This window comes from Cyanistes caeruleus, chromosome 20 (assembly GCF_971803275.1).
Source record: "Cyanistes caeruleus chromosome 20, bCyaCae1.hap1.1, whole genome shotgun sequence".
NCBI classification, from domain to species: Eukaryota; Metazoa; Chordata; class Aves; order Passeriformes; family Paridae; genus Cyanistes; species Cyanistes caeruleus.
This window is the reverse complement of record NC_141720.1, coordinates 6,253,453-6,280,045: the sequence shown is the minus strand read 5'-3', so window position 1 is coordinate 6,280,045 and position 26,593 is coordinate 6,253,453. Positions and strand designations below refer to the sequence as shown.

At 42.2% G+C, this 26,593-nt stretch overlaps 1 protein-coding gene across 7 annotated transcripts; it reads left to right on the top strand.

The window, feature by feature from the left end:
- Nucleotides 1-26,593, top strand: SETX (senataxin). Of its 7 annotated transcripts, none has more exons than XM_086857866.1 (27): nt 1-119; nt 1,120-1,303; nt 2,401-2,581; nt 3,838-4,048; nt 4,245-4,354; nt 4,814-5,033; nt 5,174-5,293; nt 5,790-5,961; nt 6,527-6,617; nt 7,063-11,298; nt 12,126-12,225; nt 12,633-12,809; nt 13,432-13,661; nt 14,171-14,338; nt 14,458-14,614; nt 15,446-15,547; nt 15,974-16,086; nt 16,770-16,841; nt 17,104-17,253; nt 17,656-17,763; nt 18,444-18,631; nt 19,271-19,363; nt 19,959-20,123; nt 20,590-20,727; nt 23,050-23,137; nt 23,611-23,974; nt 24,024-26,593. In XM_086857866.1, the coding sequence occupies exons 3-27, from the start codon at nt 2,402-2,404 to the stop codon at nt 24,533-24,535; spliced, it is 8,265 nt and encodes a 2,754-aa protein (XP_086713992.1). In that variant the 5' UTR covers nt 1-119; nt 1,120-1,303; nt 2,401; the 3' UTR covers nt 24,536-26,593. The 7 variants fall into 7 exon arrangements, with proteins under 7 accessions (XP_086713992.1, XP_086713990.1, XP_086713991.1 ...); XM_086857865.1 differs by lacking the exon at nt 1-119 and adding an exon at nt 326-595; XM_086857864.1 differs by having other exon boundaries at nt 23,611-26,593.

Here is a 26,593-nt window from a genome sequence, read left to right as displayed (position 1 = left end):
GCCCACTTCCGGCCGCGTCCGGAAGCGCGGGGAGCGCCGCGGCCTCAGCTCGGCAGCGGCGGCGGCACCGGGAGGGCCGGGCTGGGCTGGGCCGGGCTGGGCCGAGGGACCGGCGGGAGGTGAGCGGAGCTAGCGATGGGCAAAGGGACCGTCCGCTCGCCAGGCACCGCGTTGGAGTTGGTACCGCCGCCACTGAGCCCGCGCTCCTGCCGGGACACCCTTTGTGTCGGTCCCTCACGCCGCCTCAGGGCAGGCGCCGCCCCGCCAGGCCGGGTCCCGCTTGGCGGGAAGGGACGGAGGGCACCGGGGAGGGCGGCCGAGGCGAGGGGGGCGCTCGGGTGGAGCTGCCGGGGTGCGCACGGGGCGCTGCAGGGGTTGGGGTTGGGATTGCGGTGGGGCAGGGGCTGCCACCGGCTCCAGCCGCGAAACCGAAAGAGTTTTCGGTGCTCGGGCGTTCCATGCGCGGGTGCCGAGGCTCCGCGGCCGGTGCGGGTGTCGGTAGCAGCGTTACAGGGCCCGGTGCTGCTCGCAGCTGGGGTTCGTTCGTGTGCCCGCCCGCTCTCCTTTAAGTGATTTCCTCGCCTAACGGGCATAGGTAAATATTTACGCTTTTTCTGAGTGAAAAGCGTGACAAACATTGTCTCATGCGCATTTGAATGACAGAAGGGATTCTCTTGCAAATCCTACCTGCCGCTTCATGAAATGCATTAGTGCAACTATTAACCTAAATACCAAAGCAGTTCTTAAGTGTGAGCTGAACAGATTTCTGCTGATTTGCTACCTGAAAAATGTTATAGCAATTGAGGGTTGGCCTTTTCTCCCAGACAGCGAGTGACAAGAGAGGACAGAGCCTCAAGCAGTGCCAGGGGAGGTTCAGGCTGGGCATCAGGAGGAATTCCTTCACTGAAAGAGTTGTTAAATATTTGGGTATTGGAATGGGCTGCCCAGGGCGGTGGTGGGGTCACCATCTCTGGAAGTGTTCAGCTGGATGTGGCACTCAGTGCTTTGGTCTGGGTGACAAGGTGGTGTTTGGTCACAGGTTGGATTCGGTGATTTCAGAGGTCTTTTCCAGCTGGACTGATTCCGTAATTCAGTGGTTTGGTTTCTGTTTTGCTCTAGATCTTTGAAATACCACCGAGACTTGGTCACCAGGGGTGGATTGCTGAGGATACTGCTCTGTCCTCTGCACTCAGGACATGTATGGCTGAGGGGCTCAGCCCCTTCCCTGGCTGCAGGGCAGCGCTGTTCTTCCCACCATGTGACCTGGCACACCTGCACAGCAAATAGCTCCTTTTTTTCAAAGGTAAATGCCACAATTGTTGGGTTTTCCCAGTATATGTGTATGTATGAGGAAACCTAATGGCTTGGCTTTATCTACTTTTGTTATGGAGAATAAAAGAAGTAGTTGCCATCTTTCTTTTTGTATAGTTAGTTCAAGAGTTCATGCTTTTGCATTATCTGAAGGGGTCTACAAGGAAGCTGGAGGGGGACCCTTCATCAGGAACTGTAGTGATAGAACAAGGGGAGTGGATTGAAACTGACAGAGGGCAGGGTTAGATTGAATATTAGGAGAAAGTTCTTCCCTGTGAGGGTGCTGAGGCCCTGGCACAGGTTTCCCAGAGAAGCTGCGGATGCCACATCCCTGGAAGTGTCCAAGGCCAGGTTGGACAGTTCCTGGAGCAACCTGGGATAGTGGAAGGTGTCCCTGCCCATGGCAGGGAGTGGAATGAGATCAGCTTTAAGGTTCCTTCCAACCCAAACCATTCTGTGATTCCAGTATTCTGTGGAATTTTTCAGACTAGCAGCATCCAAGATGACTCCATTGCTGCTTAGTGAAGGATTTCTGTTTCTAGAGGAAAGCAATCTGTGGTGAGGATTTTAGCACTCTTTCTGTCTGTAAAAATAATAAAGACAGGAAAGTTCTGCGTAAATATCCTTTGCTTGTGACAACAGGGATTTGTTGACCTATAAATTTTAGCAAGAGATTAAGGAGAAAAGCTAATTAAACTGTGCCACTAGACCTAGATTCCAGAGACACTAGTAAAATAATGTAAAGAGCTTTGCATCACAGTTCTGGAAATTGTGCAATGTGTGGGTAAGGAGTTTTTTTTTTTTTAACGTAAAATGAGTTTTCACCCTTTCTTTTCCTAGTTTGCGCATTTCACTACTATCCTTTACTTTTGCTCTTTGCTATTCCACAGGCATTTTTTGTGTGATGTCACTTTAATCTGTTTAACTGTATGCACCTGGATGTAGTAAGAACACCTGCATAGAGGCTGCTAATGAGTAACTGAAATCCTGATGCTCACCACACTTGAAAATTTGGTCCTGTTATGGCTGGAAGGGAATATTTTGCCACTTTTTGGCTGTAATTCCTGATTCTTTCCCCCCCGCCCCCAGAATGAGCACATGCCGATGGTGCACACAGAGTGGTGCTGACACCACCGAGTTCCTGAAGCACTATGCTGCTCACAGGCTTTCCCAGGAAGATTTTGAAGGATCCAATGATGACCTCTCTTACTGCCTGGAGTGTGTGGTTGAATATCACAAAGCAAGGGAAGAATGTCCAAGACTGCATGAGGTAATTAATTAAGAGATTAATTCAGAGGCTTCTGTGGTCCAGCCTCGCTGTATGGGGAGGGGTTGTGTTTTATTGGGTTTTGGGTATAGGTTGTATTGCTTTTTAACTGTCTGGTTTTTTCATATGGATTTGCAAACTGCTGATTGTAAAACAGAGATCCTCTTGTTTTGCCTATATTCAAATTGGCAAAGACTAAACCAGTTAGTTGCTGACTAGACACTATAGCTTGAACTTCTTTCATGCTTTTGATGGTTTGTCATCTGAAACAAAGAACATCTGCCAGACCAACAGCTCATTTCTTTAATGTATTTTCTCTCTTCTGCTGGTTTCTCTTCAGTTATTGGTTTGTTCCTGTTTCTGTTTGCTTTCACTTCTCATTTGTAGTTTTCTCCTGTGTTTGAATTTCAGAGATCAGACCTTGCAAGACTATGCAATTAATCAAAAATTTTAAACCTCTTTTGTAGTCCTCCCTTACTAATTACTAAAATACCATGTTTTATATTTTTGGAAAGCTGCTTTTCCCTTCTATGTGTCTAAAGTATGTGTTTTTAGCAAATTGGTCATAATACAGATGTCTAAAAGGTTGCTCTAGATTGGTCAGCTAGATTGCTCTGGAGTGCAATTCCATGTGACTGGAAGTACCACAGACTAGAAAAAAGCATCTGGACCTACTTCAGGTTCCTTTTCGTGTCAATTTACTGCAGTGAATAAACTTGGTGTCTAGTTGAGGTTTGGAGCAGTTACTTAAGATGAGTAATGTTAAGTGAGTGAATCCCTACAAATATCCAGCAGATCAGTCAGTCTCTTTGCATTGTTTATATTCTTTTCCTTCCACTAATTGCAAAATCTGTTAGAAGGCAAGATTTTATAATTGCTTTTCCTATCTTCCTAAATATGATCTTTTCCTGTGTCATGTTTTCCTGTGTATTGGCCAGGGGAACAAAGTTTTGTGACTAACCTAAAATAAGTCTTGAAATAAATATAAATATTTAATAGAATTATGAAATTGCATCTGGTTTGAAGGCTATTCTTTTAAAAACGACTTTGTATTCTTAACTTTGAAGTGAGAGATTTGTGCTTTGCATAATCAAATTCCATTTCAAAGTTTCAATGTTTTGAACCAGCCATTGAAAGAAACTTTCCAAATAAGATTTCAATTTTTGAAATTGTAATTGAGGTTTCTGTATGTGGTAATAAATGTAATTAATCACTTTCTTCACAAGTAAACTTGAATGTTTTTTTCCCCTACTGAACAGGACTTGTGGGACTTGGAAACTTCCCGCCTCATTGCCCACATGGAGAAATCCATGAATGAAGAAACAGGAGAAGATGATGAGTTGTTTCTGATTGATGAGCATGGGGAGACACGTCTGTCTGGTTATGTGGGCCCAAATTTTGAGAACAACCTGCGAGTGCCCCTGCTGGAAATACTGAAATACCCGTATCTGCTGCTGCACAAGAAAGTCAGTACGTATCTGATCGTGTCCCTGTGGAAGGGAATGGTGGTGTTCCACCACAGGAGGTGAAAATAAACAGTAATTAATAAACAAATAAACAGTAGTTAAACCAGAAGATCAATGTATATATTTATTTTGATACTAAATACACTTTTCTTGTGAGCCTGTAGATTAGTTCTTACTATAACTGGGTCTTACCCTTTTAGGTGAGCTGTGTGTAGAAGTGCTCTGTAGAATGGAACTAAGTCACGACTCCTTTCAGGTCTTTGAGAAATACCCAGGAATTTATCTCTTTTTGGTACACCCAAATGAGGTGGTAAGTTCCTTTCTCTGTTCTTCTTAATCCTGGTTTTGTGCACCATATTAATACTGAAGGGATTGAGTGCTGTCTTTGCATGATTTTAGAAAATCTGTGTGGTGCATTTATCTATAAATGAAACTTGACATCTGTTACAGTGTGCAGTTCTCTCATTAGAATATCTTGGTCAATAGCATGTAAATAATGTAAAATTAGTGCAAAGCAGCTGCTACACTGTTGTACATAAATACCAAGGAATTTTCTTTATAGGTACAACCTTGAGTTTTATCTTCCTTGTCACCAGCATTATCTTGTAGGTATAGCAAGCCTGTTTCTAATATTATTTTGAAGACTTTTTATTTAGTTCTTCTATTAGTAAAAATATGCCTTTGTCCCATTTGTAACAGCAGTGCTTCCTCTTACAGAATTGTGATTTGTTCTTTTTATTAATATATAACTTTTTGTTTCAATCCTTAGATTCGTCGGTGGGCCATCCTAACAGCAAGGAATTTAGGAAAGGTTGACAGGGATGATTACTACGACCTAGAGGAAGTGCTGACTTGTTTGTTCAAAGTTATTGAGTTGGGGCTTTTTGAGAATCCAGATATTTACAGCTCTTCAATGTTTGAAAAGGGTAAACTCATCCTTCTGCCAGCTCATTTGTATGATACAGCCAACTACAAAAACTATTGGCTGGGTGAGTATATATGATCAGAAGTGAATTAGTGTAGTCTCCCATTTCTAAGCACTTCTTTTGAGTCAGAGCTCTATGATTTCAGAGGTGCTCTGTATTTTTTCAAATATATAAACAGGTTGCTTCTCTTTTTTCTTCTGTAGGAATTTGCATGTTGCTGTCAGTGCTGGAAGAACAAGCTATGGACTCTTTGTTACTGGGCCCAGACAAACAAAATGATTTTATGCAGTCTATACTTCACACTATGGAGAAAGAAGCAGCTGGTAACTAGTTTTGATACTGAAATTAAGACAGTTTATGACCCATTTTTCATCTTTATCAAATTCCTGGTTAAGTTCTTAGTAGTGTAATGAGACGTAATTTTACCTGAGGCCTATTTATCTTCTGAAGGGTGCAGTATTTGGGCAATACTGACAGATACTGATGACATCAAATCTAATCATCATCTAATACAAATACAAAGATGACATCCAGAGTCTGGAGTGGACTCTGGATTAATATTATTTAATATTAATAATGGCCATCCAGACGTCTGTTGATTTAAGACTGCATAAGGAGCAGTGTCTTTGTACAAATGATGGTGCTTGACTTTTTCCATTCCTTTTTCCAGGTTAAAAAGTGCAGTTGCAACTTCCTAGAGTACTTTTCTATTGACATTTTAAAAAAATCATTGAGAACCAGCTCTTTCAATTTCTGCTTAGCCTAAGAATGTCCAGGACTTGCATTTCAACCCCCTCCACTGTTGCTGTTGTGTTTCAGATGATTCTACTGACCCTTTCTGGCCTGCCCTGCACTGTTTCATGGTTATTTTGGATCAGCTCGGATCTAAAGTTTGGGGTCAGCTGATTGATCCTGTCCAAGCCTTTCAAACCATAATCAACAGTGTGAGCTACAACAATGAAATCAAGAATATTCGCAGTAGCTTTAGGAGGTCAGTTCTTGTCAGTGCTGCTGCAATTTGTGTTGGGGGAGGGAGATGGCAATTAAAAAAATACTGTGTTTCCAACTTCAAGCAAAGAAAAGTTGAAGTAGGTTCCCTAAAATGGTGAGGTTCCTTCAAAAAATGTATTTTCACTTCTTTTTGCTAACTCTGGTGTCTGTGTTAAACTTGTTAGGATTTTTTATTCCTGAATTGGGAAGACTGTTAATTGTTCTGTGCTTATTTAGTGCTATAACCAACTTGCACTAAAAGTTAATGAGGATTGCCATGTTCAAGGTTTGGTAAATTTATGGCAATTCCTGAATTTTCAGTAGATGGCATTCTGGGCATTCATTCTACAGAGGCAAATCTGTGACTCAATAGAAAGCTTTTTTCCTGAGGCAGTCACTTCCCCCACCTCTTACAAGCTGGATAAAACAAGCTCTAGACTTTTAAATATGGTACATTTTCATTGGTGTGTTTTATCACTGACAAGTTTTAATGGTCACTTGGTATCTGGAAAGCAATGTCTGTCCTTTCTTAGGGTTTTAATTGTGTGATTTGTGTTTCTTTTCAGGACAAAGTCTGAACCAGAGTCAGACTACGGTGATGACATGATTTCTTGCAGTCAGATTGTGTATAATTATAACACAGAAAAGCCTCAAAAGGTATTAAACCACTATTTTATATTCCTTTTCTTTGAACTGAGGTTACTGAATGACATTGTCAAGAAACCTTCCGAATGTGGTCGTCTCTTGATGTCAATGTGTTGCATTTATGAAATGTCTTTTAAAAGCTTTCAGTGTGTTTTTGATTATCTGAGGTTAATTTATGTCAGCATGACAGTGTCTTTGAATAGTTCACAATGATTTTTAAAGGAACTGCTATTTCACACCAATTTTACAGATAATGTTTTAGGAAATTAGTTCCTTATACATCTATGTGCTCTTTATTTTTTGCATTTTTTAATGACTTACATTGGGATATAAGAGATGTTGCTATTTAATGAACAAATATATGAAAGAAAGTAACAAAGAAGCTTGGCTACAAAGAAGCTGCCATACTGAACTGTGCGTATCACTGAGGCTGTTGTGTGGTGAATGTATTTTTCAGGACACTGGCTGGAAGGCTGCCATTTGCCCAGAGTACTGCCCCAACATGTATGAAGATATGCAGACCCTGGCTAACATGCTTCAGTCTGACATTGGCAGAGACATGCGTGTCCATCACAGCACATTCCTCTGGTTCATCCCTTTTGTTCAGTCCCTTATGGATCTCAAGGACTTGGGTGTAGCCTATATAGTAGAGGTCATCCACTACCTCTGCTCAGAAATCAAAGATATCCTCATCGAAAGAATCCAGCAGTGCGACAAAATCTCCGAGTTCTTTCTCCTCATCTTGGTGTCCATTGTTGAGCTACACAGAAGTAAGAAGTGCCTGCATTTGCTGTGGATCAGCTCCCAGGAGTGGGTGGAGGCGGTGGTGAGGTGTGCCACGCTCCCAAGCAGAGCGTTCACTCGGTGCAGCGAGAAGGCGCTGGGGCTGTGTGCGAAGGGCTCGGGTGCAGGGTCTTTCCAGGCCCCCAGCTCGGTGCAGCATGCCTGTGTGCAGCTCATCCGCAGCCTGCTCAAGGAGGGCTACCAGATCGGCCAGCATGCCCTGTGCAAGCAGTACCTGGACAAACTCAACCTCCTCCTGCGGGGAAATCGAGCTGTGGGGTGGCAGCTGAGCAGCCAGGAAACCCAGGAGCTGCAAATGTGTTTAAAGCAAGTTATAAGAAGTATAAAAGGCAAAGCACTGAGCACCTCTTTGGTTGGAGGAAGTAGTTCAAACTCAACAGCTTTGCCAACAGGCTCTATAAAGCACGAGAGGAATGTGTGTGATGATGGATACAAGACAAGTGGACATGACAGGGAGGACCTTTATTCATCATTTGTCACGTCAAAGGAAGGCAGAGATTGTCCAGAGAACCCTTTTCATAGGAGAAAGAATGCCTGGGAAGAGGAATGTAGAGATGCATGTAGAAGTTCAACATCTTGCACATCCACAGAAAGTCTCTTGATGAATATTAAAAAGGAACATGATGATTTGACAGCTCAGGAGTTTGTCTTCCCTCAGAACTCTTCAGCAACAAAAGTATGTGGGAAAGTTCAGGAAAATAGGAACTATGATCTTGTGCCAGGGAAATGCAATACGGATGATCAGTGCTTCAATTCAAGCACTCATCCTTCAGATTTCAGGAGAGGCAGAGAGTTTGAAATGAAACACAAAGCAGAACTCAAAACACCACCTCATCAGTGTGCACAAACTCATCTTGATTGTCCCTCTTCAAGGAATTGCAAAAGTTTGCAAGAGACAAGTGCTAACAGTGAGTTCCAGTCCAGACTGGTCCCCACTAAACAGGCATCCAAGGAAGCATCCCTAGATTCCTCTAATTCCTCTAGAAATAAACCTGGTGTGCAGGGGAAGGAAGATGACAGCACTTTGCTTGTAGGGCATAATGACACCTCACTGAATAAAGTATCAACAGAAGAAAAGTCAGGTTCATTGTTGCTGTCTTTCTTTAAGAGAAACACTAACGTGCAAACTCCAAACCAGGAGCAGCCTAATTTAAATGATTTGGATAAATATGATTGCAAAAATAAATTTTTGGAGACCTCTTGTAGGGATAAAATCCCAGCATATGGTTATTTTCCATTTAGCTCTGAAAACAAGAGGAATATGATCAGGCCACTGTCAGTGAAGTGTGAATCAAGTGACAGGTTGTTTGAGTTTTCAGAATATTTCAAGAGGGAAAACGGTTCCATGGGGAAGAAAGAGGAGGATTTTGTGAAGACGGTTTCCAAAGATGACGCTTTATCAGACCCCCAGGTTGATAGAGAACTCAGTAAATTATCTTTAGCTGCTTATGCCAAGAGTGTCAATTTTCCTGTTGAATCCAACCAGGAAAGCTCAGTGTACCACAATGTGTCTGAGATTAAAAGGAAAGTGAAAGGTTCTGTAAGATCTTCCAATGAAGGCCAAAGTACCAGGTGTCCCAGTGGTGCAGATGGCCCTAGCAATCAAGTCATTGTAATTTCGGATTCTTCTGATGAAGAAAAAAGCATGGCTGAGAAGGAGGAAATAAAAACCAAGAGTGAAAATGTGTGTGCAGAACCATCTTCAACTTCCAGCAGCATTTCTGATAGTGACATTAAGAGAGAATCAAAGTCTCCAGGCTCTCCCATGTTACTGGATGACTGCGATTCTCAGTACTTTGAATTTGAAACAGAAGCTGAGGTTTTTTCGGCTTGGCAAGATACTCAAGCGTATGCTGTGGAAACAGCTCAGGAGTATAAACAAGATCATGTTTCACCAGCAGCTGAGACAAGTAATTCAGATGACTGCCTGAACAATGACTTAAATGATTTGGGCTATGATCTGTATTACTTTAGTGATGACACCATGGAAGAAGCAACAAGCTCAATAGAAAAGCAGGCAGAAGATACTTCTCATCAGAAAGAAGCTGGTGGTACAAAAGAAGTGACTAATTCAACCTTGGAAGAGTCAGTTGGCAAGGAAGATGCAAAAGGTCAACTGGAGAAAGGTGCAGACAAAGGTATAGCTAAAGGCTTCACCCCAGACTCAAAATTGCCTGAACCCACAGCTTCTACATCTCCCATCTCATTAGCTTCAAAGTTGGCCCTTAAGAAAAATAGCACAAGCCCGCAGAAGCCCACAGCAAAATGTAAATCGGCACCGGCTGTTCAGAGAAGTCCTAAAAAACCTCCCGTTGTTAAAACAGCCAAAAATAAACCACTCCAAAGCATGACAGAACGTTCTCAGCCTGGCAGGTCAATGCCTGCTGTGGTTCCTCCAAGGAAGGTTCGGCAGAGTCCTGCTCCATCATCAACTGTGGAAAGGCTTGGCCTGAAGAAGGGCCCCCGCAAGGCATTTGACTTGTCCCAGCCCTCCCTGGAGAGCCTGGCTCAGTTGCGCAGCCACGGCAAAGCTGCAGGCAGAATTGGAGTTGCACAGAAGAAGAGGACCAAACAGATCGAGGCTCAGCGTTTGTCTGTAAAACGTAATAAAAAACTGCTCATCTGCCAAGACCAGAAGTATCCAAGGCAGACAAGGTCCAAAAGGAGTGTGAAAAATCCTGCAGGAAGTTCGGAGGGCAGAAACAAAGTTACCAAAGCGTGTGCAAAAGCTGTGGAACAAAAGCCTCAAGGTTTTGAACTGTCAGCTATTAAAGAATCTGTTCAAAACCAAAGGGAGAAAAAAAGAGAAGAGACTGCTTGTCCTTCTGCCAGCGAGAGAAAATTTGAGAGCCTCTCTGTGGAGGAGATGGCAAGTGCCTCTAAAATGCCTCGTTCTTCAGACTGGAACAGAAAATGGGAGGGTAACAGTGTGGTGGTTCCTCCTGTCCCTATGGATTCAAGTCTCTCTTCCACTGCACTTGGAGATGATAAAGATGAGTCTTCAGAGAAAGGTTGCAGTGTCCTGCCTGAGGGTGAGATGAAAACATCGAAGGAAAATGGGTGTAAATCAGATGAAAGCAGTGACGAAGGTGATGATAATCTGTTTTTAACCCAGTTAGATCCTGTGGACATGGAGTTATGTTCTCAGGAGGAAAGTGTTGAAGATGCTGCTATAGGTAGTAAGACCCCAGAGGAAATGGATGGTGATGAAAGCCTTCAGCAGAATGAACCCTCAGCTGTTGTGAAATGTAAGGACAAAGACTGTATGGAACAGGTGGAAAAGCCTGGAGAATACTGCAGTAAACACCCAACCACCGGCCCAGGGGCAGATCATGTGTTTGCCAAGCCTTCTCTCCCACCACCTAAAACAAAGAAGCCTTCCACTATCAAAATTTTCAGCTCATCAAGTTCTTCACGGAATGCAGCCTTCAGCAAAGATCTTGAAGACGTCAGAAAGTTGCCCCCACCTTCAAAAAACAAAGTGAACGCGGCCAAACCAATGGTGGTTAGGCCACCACTGTATCCAAAACCAGCACCAGCAGGAAATCCAACATGCAGATCTCCAAGTTTCAGCAATGTACCTCAGCCTCTTGGTTCCAGTAATGTTCTCCAGTCACAAAATAGACACTATGACAATGCTTTAAATATTTACAGAGAGCGTAGCCAAGAAACCTACTCCTCTTTTCTTGGTGCTCAGCAGCGCGATTACAGCATTTTTGTTAACCAAGTCCTAAAGTGGACTTATGAAATGTTTGCAAACTTCAGCCTCTTTGGAACTCCGAATAATCTTCTGCAGTCCATAGTAGCCTCTGTTCCTGTCCAATTTCAAGGCTACAATGAATATTTTAATACATTTTTTCCTTTGATGATGCTCAACGCTTTTGAAACAGTAAGTAGCTTTCTGCCTTTTGGTTTGGTTTGATTTCATCAACACTGATAAACTTTACCAAGAGATTAAAACCTGGTTTATGTTCCCCGTTTACCTTTGAAAATGTTCAGATACAGATCAGAATAGAGGAATGATTTGGGGTAGGTAATCCAAACAACTGTGTTTAAGACTGGAGGCTACCAGAGTTACTCCCCTCAGTGAAGTTTCTTTTTCCCTGGGTGCACATCCACAATAAAAGGAGTGGCAAAGGATGTGCTTCCTCTTTAGCATATAAAGCTCAAAACAAATCTTTAAGAAACTGAGGTCTTTCAATGACAGAGGATAAAAACCCAATGTTTTGGTTTCTGTTGAGAATTTACATGAGAGAATAGGTTAATCCAGGAAGTATTTTTTTCTCGTCTTAATTGGTTTATAGTTTAGTAGTGACAAAACACATTGTTCCTTCAATTAATGTCTGAATGCTTTCAAGTTCAGTCATATTGCATCACTTCTATAGAAATAAGGTAGAAAATAAAGTGAGTGCCAGGTTAATACAGATATTTTAAGGTGACAGTGCGGTCTGGGAAAACTCAGAGTAGTTGTGAAGACCATTAAGAAAGCACATGAAATGGGTGGGTGGCAAGGAAGAACTTTTGTTTGCCCTGTGTATTTATATGTAATGTATATGCTTATGTGAAAGAAAAGAAATGGGTAAGACTCTTGATATATTTACTTGACAGTCTGATAGTTTTATTTAATTTCTTTTTTTCGCCCTTTGAGTCATGATAAGCTTTTCTTCTATTTCATTAAACCCTTCAAAGTATTATTGTTTCCCTTTCAACATGTAGCTGGCACAAGAATGGGTAGAAAATCAAAAAGTGAGAGAGAAAAGTTACTGCTTCTACTTACAGAACTTTTCTGCTGACATGAATACAGCACATTTTACAGGTGAGGAGTTGTTTTTTAATAAATTCTGGTTTTCAAGTAGATGATGCATTATAATGAGCTGGTATTTAGAGGCGGAGTTTTGTGTTTGCTTTAAATATAGAAAGGATTTTGACTTTGCTATTCTGCAGAATGCATGTAGGAGAAATATGTATTTTGCAGGGAATTTGTGCCTCACATCTCTCTCATCTGGGATTTTTTTTTTTCAGCTTTGATAGAACTGTCCTTGACTTGCTCTGTTTTTGTACAATGCTGTGCTCAAGCTTAAGAGTTTATGGAGTTAAAATTTTCACCATAATCTTTTGCTGTAGCCTTTAACAGCTTTAAAAGTTAACAGTACTTCGACAGTCAGAAAATAATTGTAACCATTTTCTTTCCAATGTTTTGATTTTAATTTGTCTTCTGAGTAGCTCATCTACGAGAGAGTGATTTGGCAAGGCAGCTTCATCCGAAGGAGGATGACTTAATCCTTTTGGTGGTCCACAAAGAGAAGGACACTTTTGGGGAAGAAAGTGGGATGGACAGCCACATAGTGAATCATGTTGGCCTTGTGACACGATTTTCTCGTGCATCTGGCTACGCAAATAGTGAGTAACAGGGCTAGAAATAAAAATGGGATCCTTCTTGGTGCCATAAAATGCTCCTTCGTAGCTGGCTATTGGTAGTTGTAATGTACCACTGACCTCAGAGGAAATGGAAATGTTTTTTCTCTGTAGCAGGTCTGTTCCATGCTAGAAGTTTTGTAAAAATCAGGAGCTGAAGCTGCAGCCCTGCTGTCCGTCATTTTTCTAGAACTTCATGTGAAAACAGAAACTAGTGATGAGTAAATGCTTTGCACGCATCTTTAGGATGGTATCGCCAGGAGATATGAAGTGCCATGAACTTCTGTGGTCTCACTGCCTAAAATTGTCACTGTCTTTGGGAATTGAAACTGACCCAGAACCTGCCGTATTAAAGCAGTGATCTGAGTAGTTCTGCAGAGTACTGCTTTTTTGTTTGGTCTTTCTTTGTTTTTGGTGGGGGTGGGGAAGTGTTGGGATTTTGCACGAATTCACTGTTGATTCCCTAATAGAAGACAGCATTTTGTTCTGATGAATTCATTGAGTGACTCTACAGGAGTATCTTTCAGTTAATGATTTAGATAGTTTTTAAATTAACAACTTGGGGTTTTTTTTAAATTAACAACTTTTTTTTATTCTTCTTTTACAGGACAAAAAGAGCAGCAAACTGCTTGTCATCTTACTGTGCAAACCCGAGGCAATTTGTCATTCTTCATCCATAAGCAAGTGAAGTGTGTGGTGGTTGGCTCCCTGGTGACCACACACAGAAAGTTCAAAGGTTTGCTGCTGCTGAGCAGGAGCCCCCTGGCTAAACCCATCATAAATCCAAGTTACAACGACTTCTGTCCCAGAGATCTGCCTGTTGCCTCAGGAAGTGCTGTAAGTCTTGCAGCTGGGAGTGCCAGGGTTAACAGAACAAGCATTTGGGCCCCATGAGTTTTGCAGGTTTGGTTTTTCATGCTGGCTTTTGAGATGACCAAGAGAAAATAGCCAAATTTCAAAAGCACTGAGACATTGCTCTCTTCAGTGTTGGCTGTTGGGGTGGGGAGAGGAGTCCGAACCTGCTCAAGTGTTCGTGCTCTATTGTTAGAGTAAACTTCAAACTGCTTTCAATTTTCTTTCCCCTTACTGGGGAAGTGTTCAGGAAATAAGACATAGGATTGAAAAGGTAAGGTAAAATAAAGGTGTGGGGAGTGAACAAAACCTTTGTTACAATTTCAAGTGAGGATTGGGTGTGGTTCTAGAGCAAACCTATAATCAAAAGCTTCCCTACCCTTCCAGCTTTTGAATTCTACCTAGAGAGGTGAGGACATTCTGAAAGTAGATAATTGATGTGGGAGGTGTGATCAACATTAATTCATTATTTTTTGCCCTGTCTACTCTTTCAGGCTTCACATATGAATGAATACAATGAAGATCAAAAGAGAGCCATTGAGACAGCTTATGCCATGGTAAAACAACACCCAGGACTTCCCAAGATTTGCCTTATCCATGGACCACCTGGGACAGGAAAGTCAAAAACTATTGTAGGACTCCTGTCCCGTGTTTTGAGAGAAGTAAGTGAACATGGTTATGTGCTGGGATTTGGTTTAGATGAATGTACAGTCTGGTTTCTCAATCTCAAGTGGAAACAATCTAAAGAGCTTGTTTTGGTTTGTCGTTAATTAATCTACAGAACACTAGGAATGAGAAAACAGCTCGGAAAAAAAATTCCAAGATTAAGCCAAACCGTTTTCTAGTTTGTGCACCATCAAATGCTGCTGTTGATGAACTCATGAAAAAGATCATCATTGCATTTAAGGAAAAATGCCAAAACAAACAGGAGCCTTTGGGTATGGTTTGTTTTTAAATTCTGTTTTAATGTTAAATGGGCAAAACCTGGAGGAGAAATGAAGCAGTTGATCGTGTATTGTACCTGCACACTCCTCTGAGCAGCTTCTTCCTCATGTGGAACACAACTGGTACATCCTCCTACTGTTGTTAACTTCAGTGTGCTTTTCTGAAAGGTGTATTATGTGTTTTTTTAATAAATTACACTTTGTTTTATATAGACATTGACCCTTTCCTCATGCTGTTAAAGTTCATCAGTTTTTAAGTACTCCTTAGGATTTGAACACAAATCCCTTGTCTTTATTTTGAGTAAAACTGGACTTTTTTGGGTCATGGGAAACAGACTGGGGAAAATTTTGATGTGTCAAAGCCTCTTGTTTTACCTTCTCCCAGTTTGTGACTAATACGAAGTAGATGAATTCTGTATAAGAGATTTAGTTTGTGGCAAGGGGAAAAATATCTGCATTGTAACTAAATGTTATTTTGGTATTGACTGATTAATTGCATTACTTGATGGGACTCAGCATTGTCCAAGTTAGGAATTGTGGAAGTTTTAGATAAACCTGAGAATAAGAGGTAGTTTCATTAATTCAAAACAACATTCTTAATGTTAGCCACCACTAAAATGCGGGCAGCGTCTTTATTTGTTAGAGTTTGGAATTACTGAGTTTTTTATAGTTGGATTTAAGTACAAGTCGAGTGTTGAAAACTCCAGATAAGTAGAAAAGCCTTGTTTGATATCTGTGATGTTTACATTTTTTAAACTGTCACAGCAAAGCATAGAGACTGTTGGAATAATTTAAAGAGTATTTTAACTCTGATTTTATTAACAGGAAATTGTGGTGATATCAAATTAGTGCGACTTGGTGCTGAAAAATCAATCAACAATGAGGTCCGGGGATTCAGCCTGGATAAGCAAGTTGAACACAGAATGAGTAAGTGACGTGGAAATCAGACTTTTCTTCAGTCTTCTCTAAGAGCTTGGTGATGTTTTCCACATATGATTATGTGTCATATAAGAAGGAAGATTTTTCGACAGTAGTATTTCATAAAACATTGTTTCTCTCAGTCCTAGTGGGGAAGTGGCAGTTTATATATGAGCCAGATTCTAAGGAAAAGGAAAAAATAAGCAAGGTGACTTTTTTCTTCAAGAAATTACAATGTATATGTGTTAAACACATCTTTTTTAAGCAATGCAGCATTTGAGAGCTACAGCTGGAAGCAATTCTCATTGTTTTCATTGTACAAGATAAAATTTCAATAGAAAATGGGGAAATGCAGCAATAAATGCATTTGTCCAGTTTGGAGTTGCTGTAAGTTTATTCTATTCCTCCTTCATGTTCTCCTTTGGTTTATCACAGAACGAAAGCCGGGTGATTGTGACCAGGACATTCAGAAGAAGAAGGAAGCTCTGGACCAGAAGCTGGACATGCTCTCTCGAGAGCGTGCCATGCACAAATGTGAGAAGAGAGAGGTAGCAAGACAATTTTTAATCCTCTTGGTGTTTTTGTGTTAACACAAAAAGAACTCTGGTTTTTGATGTCACTATCTCCTCACCTACTTTTTCAACTAATGGAAAAGTTGTTAGCACCATGGAAAGGAATGGAGAACTTTGCATCAGGAATTCTTTTGTTTTTAATTCCAGTATTTTCCACTGATTGGTCTTGCCACTTCTTGCTCTGTCAGTCAGTAGTCTTCACTTGGTTCTGTCACCAGTTAGATTTTAATCTAACCATATTTATAAATCATAGTGGTTTAAATTGATTATGTGTTTCAGAGCTCTGGTTTTGTTTCAGTGAGAATAACATTACATTGTTAATACAGATGCATTGTGATTGAGATTTTGGAATAGGTGCTGCACTTGAAGTTTTCCATTTTTTTTGTCTAAGAATTTGGCATTTATGCCAAATGAGAGATTTCTGATGGTAAACCATTTCTGAGTTGTACAATTATGTAAGATCTGGTATCGTATGTTGCAGTGCTTAGATATGGTCACAGCTTTCCAAGAAACTGATTGGCTTCTTCAGACACATTTGATACTAAAAGACAGTCTTAGCAAGTCAACATGTTTAGGAAATTATTAGGGCTTAGAAGGAAAAAAGGTATATGGGAAATGGGTGCTAAAGGTGATTCCTCTTTAATTTTTCCCCCGTCTAGAGTCAAATGTTAAATGATGAAATTGGCAGACTTGCAAAGGAGAGGCAACAACTCGCTTCTCAGCTAAAGGAGGTAGGAGAATTTATCTCTGACAAACTTCAGCTAATGTGTTTTTATACTTGGTGGCCTTTAACTGTGGTGAAATTTGGTTTTGATGTAGCTTGCAGCATTTACAAAGTAGTGGGTAAATGGATCAAGGCTATAAAGTGAGTTATGGACAGGCATCTGAAATTTGGGTGTGCTCTGGCTGCATATTGGGAAAAAGCCCAAACAGGAGCATTCACTGTTGCAGCTAAGGCAAAATTCTAACCAGGGTGTCCTGTTGTGCTTGAAGGTTCGGGGGCACTCCCAGAAAGTGCAGGCAGACATCATCCTGGAGTCTGACATCATCTGCTGCACACTGAGCACCAGCGGGGGGAGCCTGCTGGAATCTGCTTTCTCCCGGCAGGGGCTTGACCCCTTCAGCTGTGTCATCGTGGACGAGGTCAGTGCAGCTGTGGGGAACTGCAGCCTCTTCCACCTCCACACCTACCCTGTGCTCTGCTTGGGCAGCTTGGGGCCCTTTGGCTGCTGCTGCAGTATTTGTGGGTTGCCTGCCTTGTCCCCAGTAGAACCATGAGGAGGAAGAATAACTTTCAATTGATTCTTTTCCTGACTTGTTTGGTGCTGTAATGGCAGACAGCTTTTATTTAGATCCACACTTGGTTTTTTGCTTTAGAGATTTCCAGATGGTTTGGTTATATTTTTATCTGTTTGGAGAGCTTTGCATATATAATAATAAAATAAATCTGTTTGTATTTTTTACTAAAGAGAAGTCTTTTTTCCTCTTTAATGTACTTCCCTGCTTTGCTTACAACTACTTTTGTCCTGTTTGCATATCCAAAAGGCAGGGCAGTCCTGTGAGGTGGAAACACTGATTCCACTGATCCATCGCTGTAATAAACTTGTCCTCGTTGGAGATCCCAAACAGCTCCCTCCTACTGTCAAATCAGTAGTAAGTCTTCAAGCTCTTGGCTTTTTTCTTGCCATAGAATGGATATGGTTAAAGAACAGTAGCTGTAGAAAATATTTAAAGAGGGGGAAAATGATACATTTCAATGGGGCAATACAAACTTTAAGCTGGGCACTTGGTTTGTGAGGGATGCTGGGTTGTGGCAGGCTCTGTTTTCTCATTTTGGGAACTTCAGTCACTACCCCATTCCTTAAAGAGGATGAAGGCTTCCTGTGTTTTTATGGGGACTTCCTGACCCTACAGGTGTTTAAGGATAAATATATAGGAGCACATCCTTGTCTCCAGCATTAAGGGCTGTTTTAAACAGCTGGTAAAAAAAGGAGGACAACCAGGCAGGCTGGCTTCTTTAGAGGTGTAAATTGTCTAGAGGTTTCTTGTTTATTTAACAAGATCCCACCTGGAAAGTGTTGCTTTTCATCATGGTTGATGTTCTTAAAATTTTACAGTGTTGTGAGTCACAAAGAGAGGTTGTCTTGCTAAACACTACACACAAAAATTCAGATTTGTGCAGGTGGCTTTTACTGAAATAAGGCCAACACACATAGAAAACTGAAGTGCAAGTAGTTGTAATTTTGTCAGTGATTTAGAGGTTTAAAACACCAAATACTTTGACTAGTGGGGAATGAGATCCCAAATGACATCTCCTGTTCTCCCTGTGGCAGAAAGCTCAGCAGTATGGCTACAACCAGTCTCTGATGGCCCGTCTGCAGAGGCACCTGGAGGAGCAAGTGCAGAGGAATGTGCTGTGCAGCCTGCCTGTGGTGCAGCTTACTGTGCAGTACAGGATGCACCCAGATATCTGCCTCTTCCCATCCAACTATGTTTATGGCAGGACTCTGAAAACTGCCAAGTGAGTAGCTCTCTATTCTCCTTTCTGAGCAGAGGGTATCTCAAAGCAATTTTTTCATTTCAGGGTTTTCTTGTGAGTCTGAAAATGCTTGAGGTTGTGGGAGGGGGAAAGATGGTTAATGGGAGAAAATATGCATTCCATCTCTGTTAGTACTGGGTGTGATAAGTGAGGTAAGATCCCTTAAAATTATGCATACAGAGTGCTAAGTGTTCATTTTCAGTCCTCAATCTATTTGGGCAGCAGGGAAAATTAAGGATTCTGGGGAGGAAAAGAGCTGAAAGTTACAGTCATAAAGTGATTAAAGTCAGAAATGACCTTTAGTGCCATCAAAGCTCAAGTGTCAACCATTTCCACCATTAAATCGTGTCCTCACATGCCATATCCACATGATTTTTGAACACTTCCAGGAATGATGAGTCATGAGTCCTAGTTCCCTGGGCAGTATGTTCAATGCTTTACAACCCTTTCTGTGAAAAAAATTTCCTTAAATCTAACCCAAACCTCCTATGGTGAAACTTGAGGCCAGTTCCTGTCTTCCTGAAGAGCTGTGTTTGATAACTATGATGTAAATTAATGAAGTGTAAGCTCTTAGAATTTCTTAGTTGTATCGTTGTCTAGTGATAAAAATGTTATTTCTAGGGCAATAGAGGAGAACAGATGTTCTTCAGAGTGGCCATTCCAACCCTACCTGATTTTTGATGTAGCTGATGGTCGTGAGGAGCGAGACAATGAGTAAGTCTGGCATTGTAACTCAGCCAAAATATAGATTTTTCTAAGAATTAATTGTCTGCAGAAGAGTTGTGGTGTCTCCTTTGTGGTTCCAATATGCATCAAGTAGCTAGAACTGCATATTCCAGCTGGTAAGATTTAATTTCACAAAAAAACAGATGTTTTCTTAAATCTGAAACTGGTTTTAATTCTGGTTTGACTCACTGTTAGATGCCAGTAAATGCCTGCAGTCTCTGTTAACTTCAGTAAGAGTTTGAATTCCTGATTTTATCAGTGACTTCCCTTTCTCAGGTGCACACTGAGGAGATGCCAGGAGGTGGCAGGCTCAGTCCTTCCCTTCACCTGTTCTGTAAGGAGAGCACAGCTGGGAGGGGCTGAGGAAATGTGCAAGTGCAGCCTTTCACTGCCTGCACTTCCCAGGCTTGGTAGCCCTTCCTCAGGCTCTGCTTGCCAAGTTTTTTGAGCCTCTGTGTGAAAAAAGCTGCAAAAGTTTAAAAGGGGCTATAACTCAAAATCACCCAACAAACTGGGCCAAAGCACTGAACTGGAAAGATCTCTCAAAGCTGTTCCTGTAATGTTTCCCTTTTGTCTTGTGCAGCTCTTACAGCAATCCTCGGGAAGTGAAACTGGTGATGGAGTTAATTAAAACAATTAAGGAAAAAAGGAAGGATCTGGGCCTTCGTCGCATTGGAATAATTACCCCTTACAGTGCACAGAAAAAGAAAATTCAGGAACAACTGGACAGTGTGTTCAAGAATAACAGGTAAAGAAACCAAGAGCTTTCAGATGGGCCTTGGCTCTTGCATATTAATCCTTTGTTTGTCCTCTTAAATAATGGCAAAAAGTCTCCAACTTCTTTCAGTACTGCTAAAATCTGTACTTGGTCGTGCCTTTAAAGGGGACATGTAACCCTTTTGCTTAAACCAGGCATGGTTTCCTTGTGCCATTCTTAGTTATTTCCAATGTGCTTTGATTATAGTGCTGTTCTGAATAAAGCTGATTTAAAAGAAGCTAAAATTCCATGCTGTGTGGACCCAAACAGATTTTCAGTAATGATCCTGATCTCAGAAAAGTAAATTCAGCTTTAGGCTCGTGTACTGAAGGAGAAACTTACCCTGGGTGATTTGGCATATGAGCATTAAGGATAGTGTTTAGGCTCTTTGCATCAGTGTGTTGCTTAAAAATCCACCTCAGAATTAGCAAGCTGCTCAATTATATTTCTTCAACAGCCCAGGAGAAGTGGACACAGTGGATGCATTCCAGGGCCGAGAGAAGGATTGCATCATCGTGTCCTGTGTGCGGGCTAACAGCTCCGAGGGCTCCACTCTGGCATATGTGCAGGCAAACAGCACCAAAGGATCCATTGGGTACGTGTCCTGCAGGGATTTGCAGTCCCATTTCCAGGGACACTGTAGAGAAAGTCATATTTGTAATAGGACTGGTTAGAAAGTTACAGGGAACAAGGCATGTCTACCAGTCAGTGAATTAAAGAGTATCTTAGTGCAGGAATTGGTGTCCCTGCTCTGAGATGTCTGAGCAGGAGGGACAGGGAAATGCTGGTGGTGTGCTCTGCATTATGTGCTGATCCCTTTGCACAGCTCCCTTATCCTGCCACTGCCTGGATTTGGCAGGATTGGCCTTGGGATCTTGGCTCTTTGCATTATTACTTCAGCAGTTACTGTTCTTGTGGCTTTTGGTACACCTTGTAACTTTCTGCATGCTAGTCTCAAAATTAAACCCATTTTCTGTGGCTGTTGCTGTCAATGAATGTGAAAGTCTTGTTAATTAGTTGTGTATGTCACTTGGAATATGATGTAGCAGGCTTGGATCTGGGATTTGTAGATGAATGTTCTTGTCTTCTAAGCTAGGGGCAGATTAGCAGGGAGTCTTAACTCAGGATTGCAGATTTCTTAATTGTATATGTTGTTTTTTTTCTGTCTAAAACAGAAAGAAACTAAACTGAGTGTGCTGTTTAGCCTCAGAGCACTTAGAGCAGTTGCTGATTTTTGTAACTTGCAGATCATTTCAGTTAAAAAATGGTAGTGAAAATATGTAAGATGCCTTCTTAGAGTGCACTGCATTCTAAGTTAAACTAAAAATCTGGTCACATAAATAAAAACCTTTCTTTCTACACACAAGTATCACTAAGCTGTTCATGTTTCTCTGATACTCATTCTCTGCAAGAAAATTGGCTTTTAATGGTGCTGATCCACCTTGGGAAGAGAAGGAATCCAAATCTTACGGTAAACAACAATAATGCCTTTTGAAGATTTCTTCATCTGATTGACTGAGTTTAGGAATTGAAGGCAGCTGGAACCTGCCAGTTCTTTTGGCTGACAGTGAGACTTAACCTCTGTCTGCTCCTTCAGCAGGAACTTTGCAGCTTACTGTGTTCATACATTAATAGATAAAGGTTTATATATTCAAGCTGTACCAGTGAAGTGCCTTAGCAGCTGTACATGCTGATGGCTTGGACACCTCTGTTTCAGGGTCAGGTGTCCTTGGCAAGATGTAGTGGGATATTTGCCACACCCTTACCTATGACCTTGTACCCTGAGTATTTTGTTCTCCAGGGTTGCTAGTTCAGCATTAAATTTACTCTGAAAGTAACTGGGAGAAGAAAACTCAAAGGGATGACAATGGATTTTTTTCCCCCATCCTTCCTGAGAAAATAATCTTCTTGTCTTTCAGTTGTAAAATCTGTCAGGAATATTTAGTAGTCTTTTAATGTCCCCCCTCGTTTATTTCTCAAGACCTAGAGAACTCTATCTGTGCTGCTGGATCCACTGTGCTGTTTGCTTCCTGCTTCTTCTATTTCTTGCACTGTCCAGATTTTTTGAGGTGACTCTGTGATTTTTGCAGTCTTCCCTGTAGGGTTGTGAATTTGCTGAAGATGAGGTCTCAGTGCAGTGACCACAGAGTCAGGCAAAGATAGTAAAGCTGCTCAAATGAGGCTGGACTTTTGAATTGTGGATTTTATTAGTAAAGAATAAGCTGTGTATTTTGGAAGCTTTTTCTTTAGAGTAGAAATAGTTGATATTAGTCTCACAAACATTTTTGTGAGTTCTGGTAAATGAGTGCTAACAGAAATCAGCCTTTGAGAATACACTCAGCATTTGTTTAGGTTTCACTGCCATGGTTTTGAGATCCTTGAAAATGAAATTAGGCAATTTTCCTTCTGCAAGGATATACTCTCCCCTCTTGAAGCATGACAAAGCAAAAATCTGCCTTGATGTGCTTCCAGTGCATGTCACCTTTAAAATAAAATATTCATGTGCAGTATTTCCATAGGGTGTTTTCCCATTAATCATGCCAAATATTATTAATCTATTTCAGTTCAAGTCAAAAAGAAGCTTAAAGTCTTGATAGGTGAAGTGAGGTTGATGTGGAACATTTAAGGAAGCAGTGGTTGGCATTAAGAGGGGATTTGCTCTAAGAAGGGAAACATCAACGGCAAGAGCTGGAAAGAACTGGAATTCCCTGCAAGGAATCGGTGGTGAAAGAAAAAAAAACAATTCATGCTCAGCCTTTCCACATAAGGCAGGGCTGCTGCCACGGGGTCCAGGGATGGGGAGGAACTGCTGTTCTTAATATCAGTGACATTTAGTTTTATGTCTTTTTCTCCTCACCCTTTAAACCTTCTTGTGGAAGAAGTCGTTTAGGAGCTTAGTTTTTGTCTTGTCACTCAGGTTTCTGGCGAGCCTCCAACGACTGAATGTCACCATCACCCGAGCCCGGTTCAGCCTCTTCATCCTGGGCCGGCTGCAGACACTCATGGTAGGTGCAGTGGGCTCTGTGAGCCAGCCCTGAAGGCTGGGGGGGACTGAGCAGCATCCTCAGAGTGCTCCAATCTGTGCAAGAATAAACTTTGTGTCTCGGGCAGTCCTGGATTTTTGTGCTTTTCCAGGGGAGGGGGTGGAGGGGTGGGGGGTAAATTGGCCGCTAGGGGGCGCTGAAGCCGCGCGCCTGAGAGGGAAACCCCTGGAAATTGAGAAATTTGTCATTTTTGGGAGTTCTGATGGTTCAAAGTGCCTTCCCTGTGTTACAGCAGCCAGAGTGTCTGTTGCTGTATTGCACCTGAAACATCAGATTCTTCCATTCCAGAAGGAATATAACAGTGGTTTCCATGACAGTTGTGTCAGGTACCTTGATTAAAGAGGTTGTGCATCCTCTGACACCTCTGTCCGTTTGTGTTGATTTCTTGCTGATAACAGGGTGGGTTTTTTTGTTTTTCTTTTTTTTTTTTAAAGGAAGATAAAAACTGGAATCACTTGATTCAGGATGCTCAGAAAAGAGGTGCCATTATTAGGACAACAGAAAAAAATTACAAGAAAGAGGCTCTGAGGATTTTGAAGCTCAGGCCACCAGGACAGCCCCCAGCCAAAGGAGGGACGATGACATCTCCTGTGCTTCAGGCTGGTTGTTCCAGTGGCAAGAGGAGTGAGCCTGGAAATTCTGGGAACAGCCCACGGGAACTTGCTGCTGGCCCTGGCCATGCAGTGCCCCAAGGAAGCCGAGGGCCCACACAGCCTGCAGTGGCTGCAGCTGCAGATTCCAGGAGGGGCAGTGCCCCTGCACCTGTGGGGGCTCCAGCTGCAGATTCCAGGAGGGGCAGTGCCCCTGCACCTGTGGGGGCTCCAGCTGCAGATTCCAGGAGGGGCAGTGCCCCTGCATCTGTGGGAGCTGCAGCACTTGCTGCCATTCCAGAGAAGCCACGGGACCCAAGGCTGGCAAGCCTGGCCAGTCGAACTGAAGCCAAAGGCACGGAGCAGCCCTCGAAAGATGGCCATCGGTCAGCCCAGAGCAATCCAGGGTCAACACCACAGCAAGGCCTGGATGTGTCCTCAGCTGCCAGGGATCAGATTTGCAGAACAGAAAATGCCAGGAAGGCCCAGCAAACAGCAGGACAGTGCAGTTTGCTTCCCACAGCCCCTCACACAGCTCAGCACGAGTGTGACTGGAGAGCAGGTGTGTCCAAAAGCGGCTCCAAAGCTCCCAGTGAAGGAGGTCAGAGCAGAAGCAGTCAGTGGAACAAAGACTCTCGTGGTTTACCAAGGAGACCATCCCAGGAATCACCAGAGAACACAGAATCAAGCTCTGCCAAGAGAAGAAAGATTTTTCCCTGACTTTACTATCCGCTCATTACCAAAAATCTATTCCCAGATTTCTGTCTAGCAAGGACTCTGTTTTAAATTATTTAGCACAGCTGGAACTCCCTTACATTGATACCACTACTGTCAGTAGATCTCTTTCCCATCCTGTCCCTAATTGTGAAGGGATTTAATACCTGACAGATGGTACCTTTGAGGTTTTGAAAAGAGAAGTTGGGTAGCTGCATTGCTTGGAAGAGCAGTGGGTTTAGTTATCTAGGAAGCTGAGGTTGTAAATGTTTAACTGTGTATATTTGTACAGTATACAGAATTATTTTAAGATTTTTGGCAAATACATAGCTTCTTGTTTCCTTGTGTAAATGCTAATTTCTTAGAGATGTAATTTTTTATGAAGAACCAGAGTAAAGCAAAAACAAAACCCAACAACCCAACCCCAATATCCAAAAGACAGACTTCTTTTCCCTTTGCACTGATATATCTAATTTATTTCATGGCAAAACTGAATGTTGAAAATGTGGTAGCAGTGGTTCTTGCTCATGCTCCACTACTGCCTAAGGGAAGAGTGAGGCAGATGTACATTGGTTAAATGGAGAGAATTCTACTTATTTTGTATATTTTATTGCCTGTTTTTATAGGAACAGAAGAGTTTTTGTTTATACAAACGTGCCTTGAGTTTTGCTCTTGCTGCTGCTTTATCAGTTGGGATCCCTTTCTTGTTGTAGTGGCAATAATCTGCAGATTAAAACCTGTGAGGTCTCTTTGGTCCCACTGTGTGTCCTTGTGAGGAGGAATCAACAGCACTGTGGAATCTTGGTCCAAGATCTAGTTAACACTTATTGTTAATATCACTTGAGTTTCTTTGTATGGAGCTTTTGGAGATCTACAGGGATAAAAAGGGCAGATAGTTCTTTGTAGGTGTTACTGCTGGATTCTTTCCACTGTGCTGATGAAGAATATGCAGCCAGGAAAAGAGGATGGCGAAAAAACAAATTCTTTTTAAGAAACCCTTCCTCACATAACATTTCTCAATAAAAGTGGAATTATTTCTACTAGGAATTCCTTTGGGTCACTGTGAAATATCACTTTTTGTTTTCTGGAGCTTGTGTGTGTCTTGGGAGGTGAAGAGCAGCATTTTACATGCACTGAGTTTTGTGTGGAGTTAACCTGGGAGTGCAGGTCTCAGGGAACGGAGGAGCTGCAGGGTTGGTACCAGCTGGATGCAGGGAATGAGCCAGGTTGTGCCATCTCCAGGTGTGTGTTCAGGGACAGCCTGAAGCAGGGACTGTCCTGCTGTCCCTTGTCACAGCGTTGTGGCAGTGGTTTTGCTGGAGCAAGTGAGCCACAGTTTAGCTGTAATCTTCAGTTCCATTTTCTCTACTGCAGGGATAATTCCAGCTTTGTCCTTTGAACCCACTGCCAGGCAGGGCTGTGTGGTCCAGCTCAGGGAGACACCAGTGCCTTACTCTGCCAAGCACCAGGTGCTGTTTCAGGCTGTAATTGCCAGGAAAACTCATCCCTAATGCATCCAAGCCCAGAACAAACATGCTTTACTGGTAGGTCTGCCTTGGAGGTGTGTGGGGAGGCTTTTATTGCTGGCTGGGCCTGTCCAGCTCATTGTGCTGTGCAGGACTGAGTGTTTCAATGTAATGGGGAGAATCTGGGAGATCCCTGTGAGGCGAGATCAGCATCTGTGCATTGTTCAGCTTTAGTTATTTGTTATGTTGCATTCTGAATCCTTCAGAGATCCCTGACTCCTCCTGGCAGCCCTGTGTGCTCTTCTCCAGCTGCTGTGACTCTTAGGAGGCTGCTGAGTGACTCTGACCTTAACAAACTGGACATTTCAGTCACTCCCCATCACAGACTCCATACCCTTTGTGTTATTTCCCTTTATGTTAATAGGAACATTTAAAAGCTGTCATTTTCCAGGCCCCTCAGCTCTTGTTGGCAGAGCTGTGCTGCCCTGCCTGCTGTTTGTACTTAGCACATTAAGAGGCTGCTGCTCTGGAAACCCCATGGCTGTGCAAGCCATTTCGGACTGTCTTGATGTAAATAAAGTGAAGCTGGCAACAAAGTGAATGAGGGAATGCTTTTCTGGTTATTAAAAACAATTTGGTCACAAGAA

Coding starts and splice junctions, on each gene's coding strand:
- SETX (XM_086857866.1), top strand. CDS start 2,402: ATGAGCACATGCCGATGGTGCACACAGAGTGGTGCTGACACCACCGAG. Junction 4,355..4,813: donor TGGTACACCCAAATGAGGTG/GTAAGTTCCTTT, acceptor TTCAATCCTTAG/ATTCGTCGGTGGGCCATCCT. Junction 5,034..5,173: donor CTACAAAAACTATTGGCTGG/GTGAGTATATAT, acceptor TTTCTTCTGTAG/GAATTTGCATGTTGCTGTCA.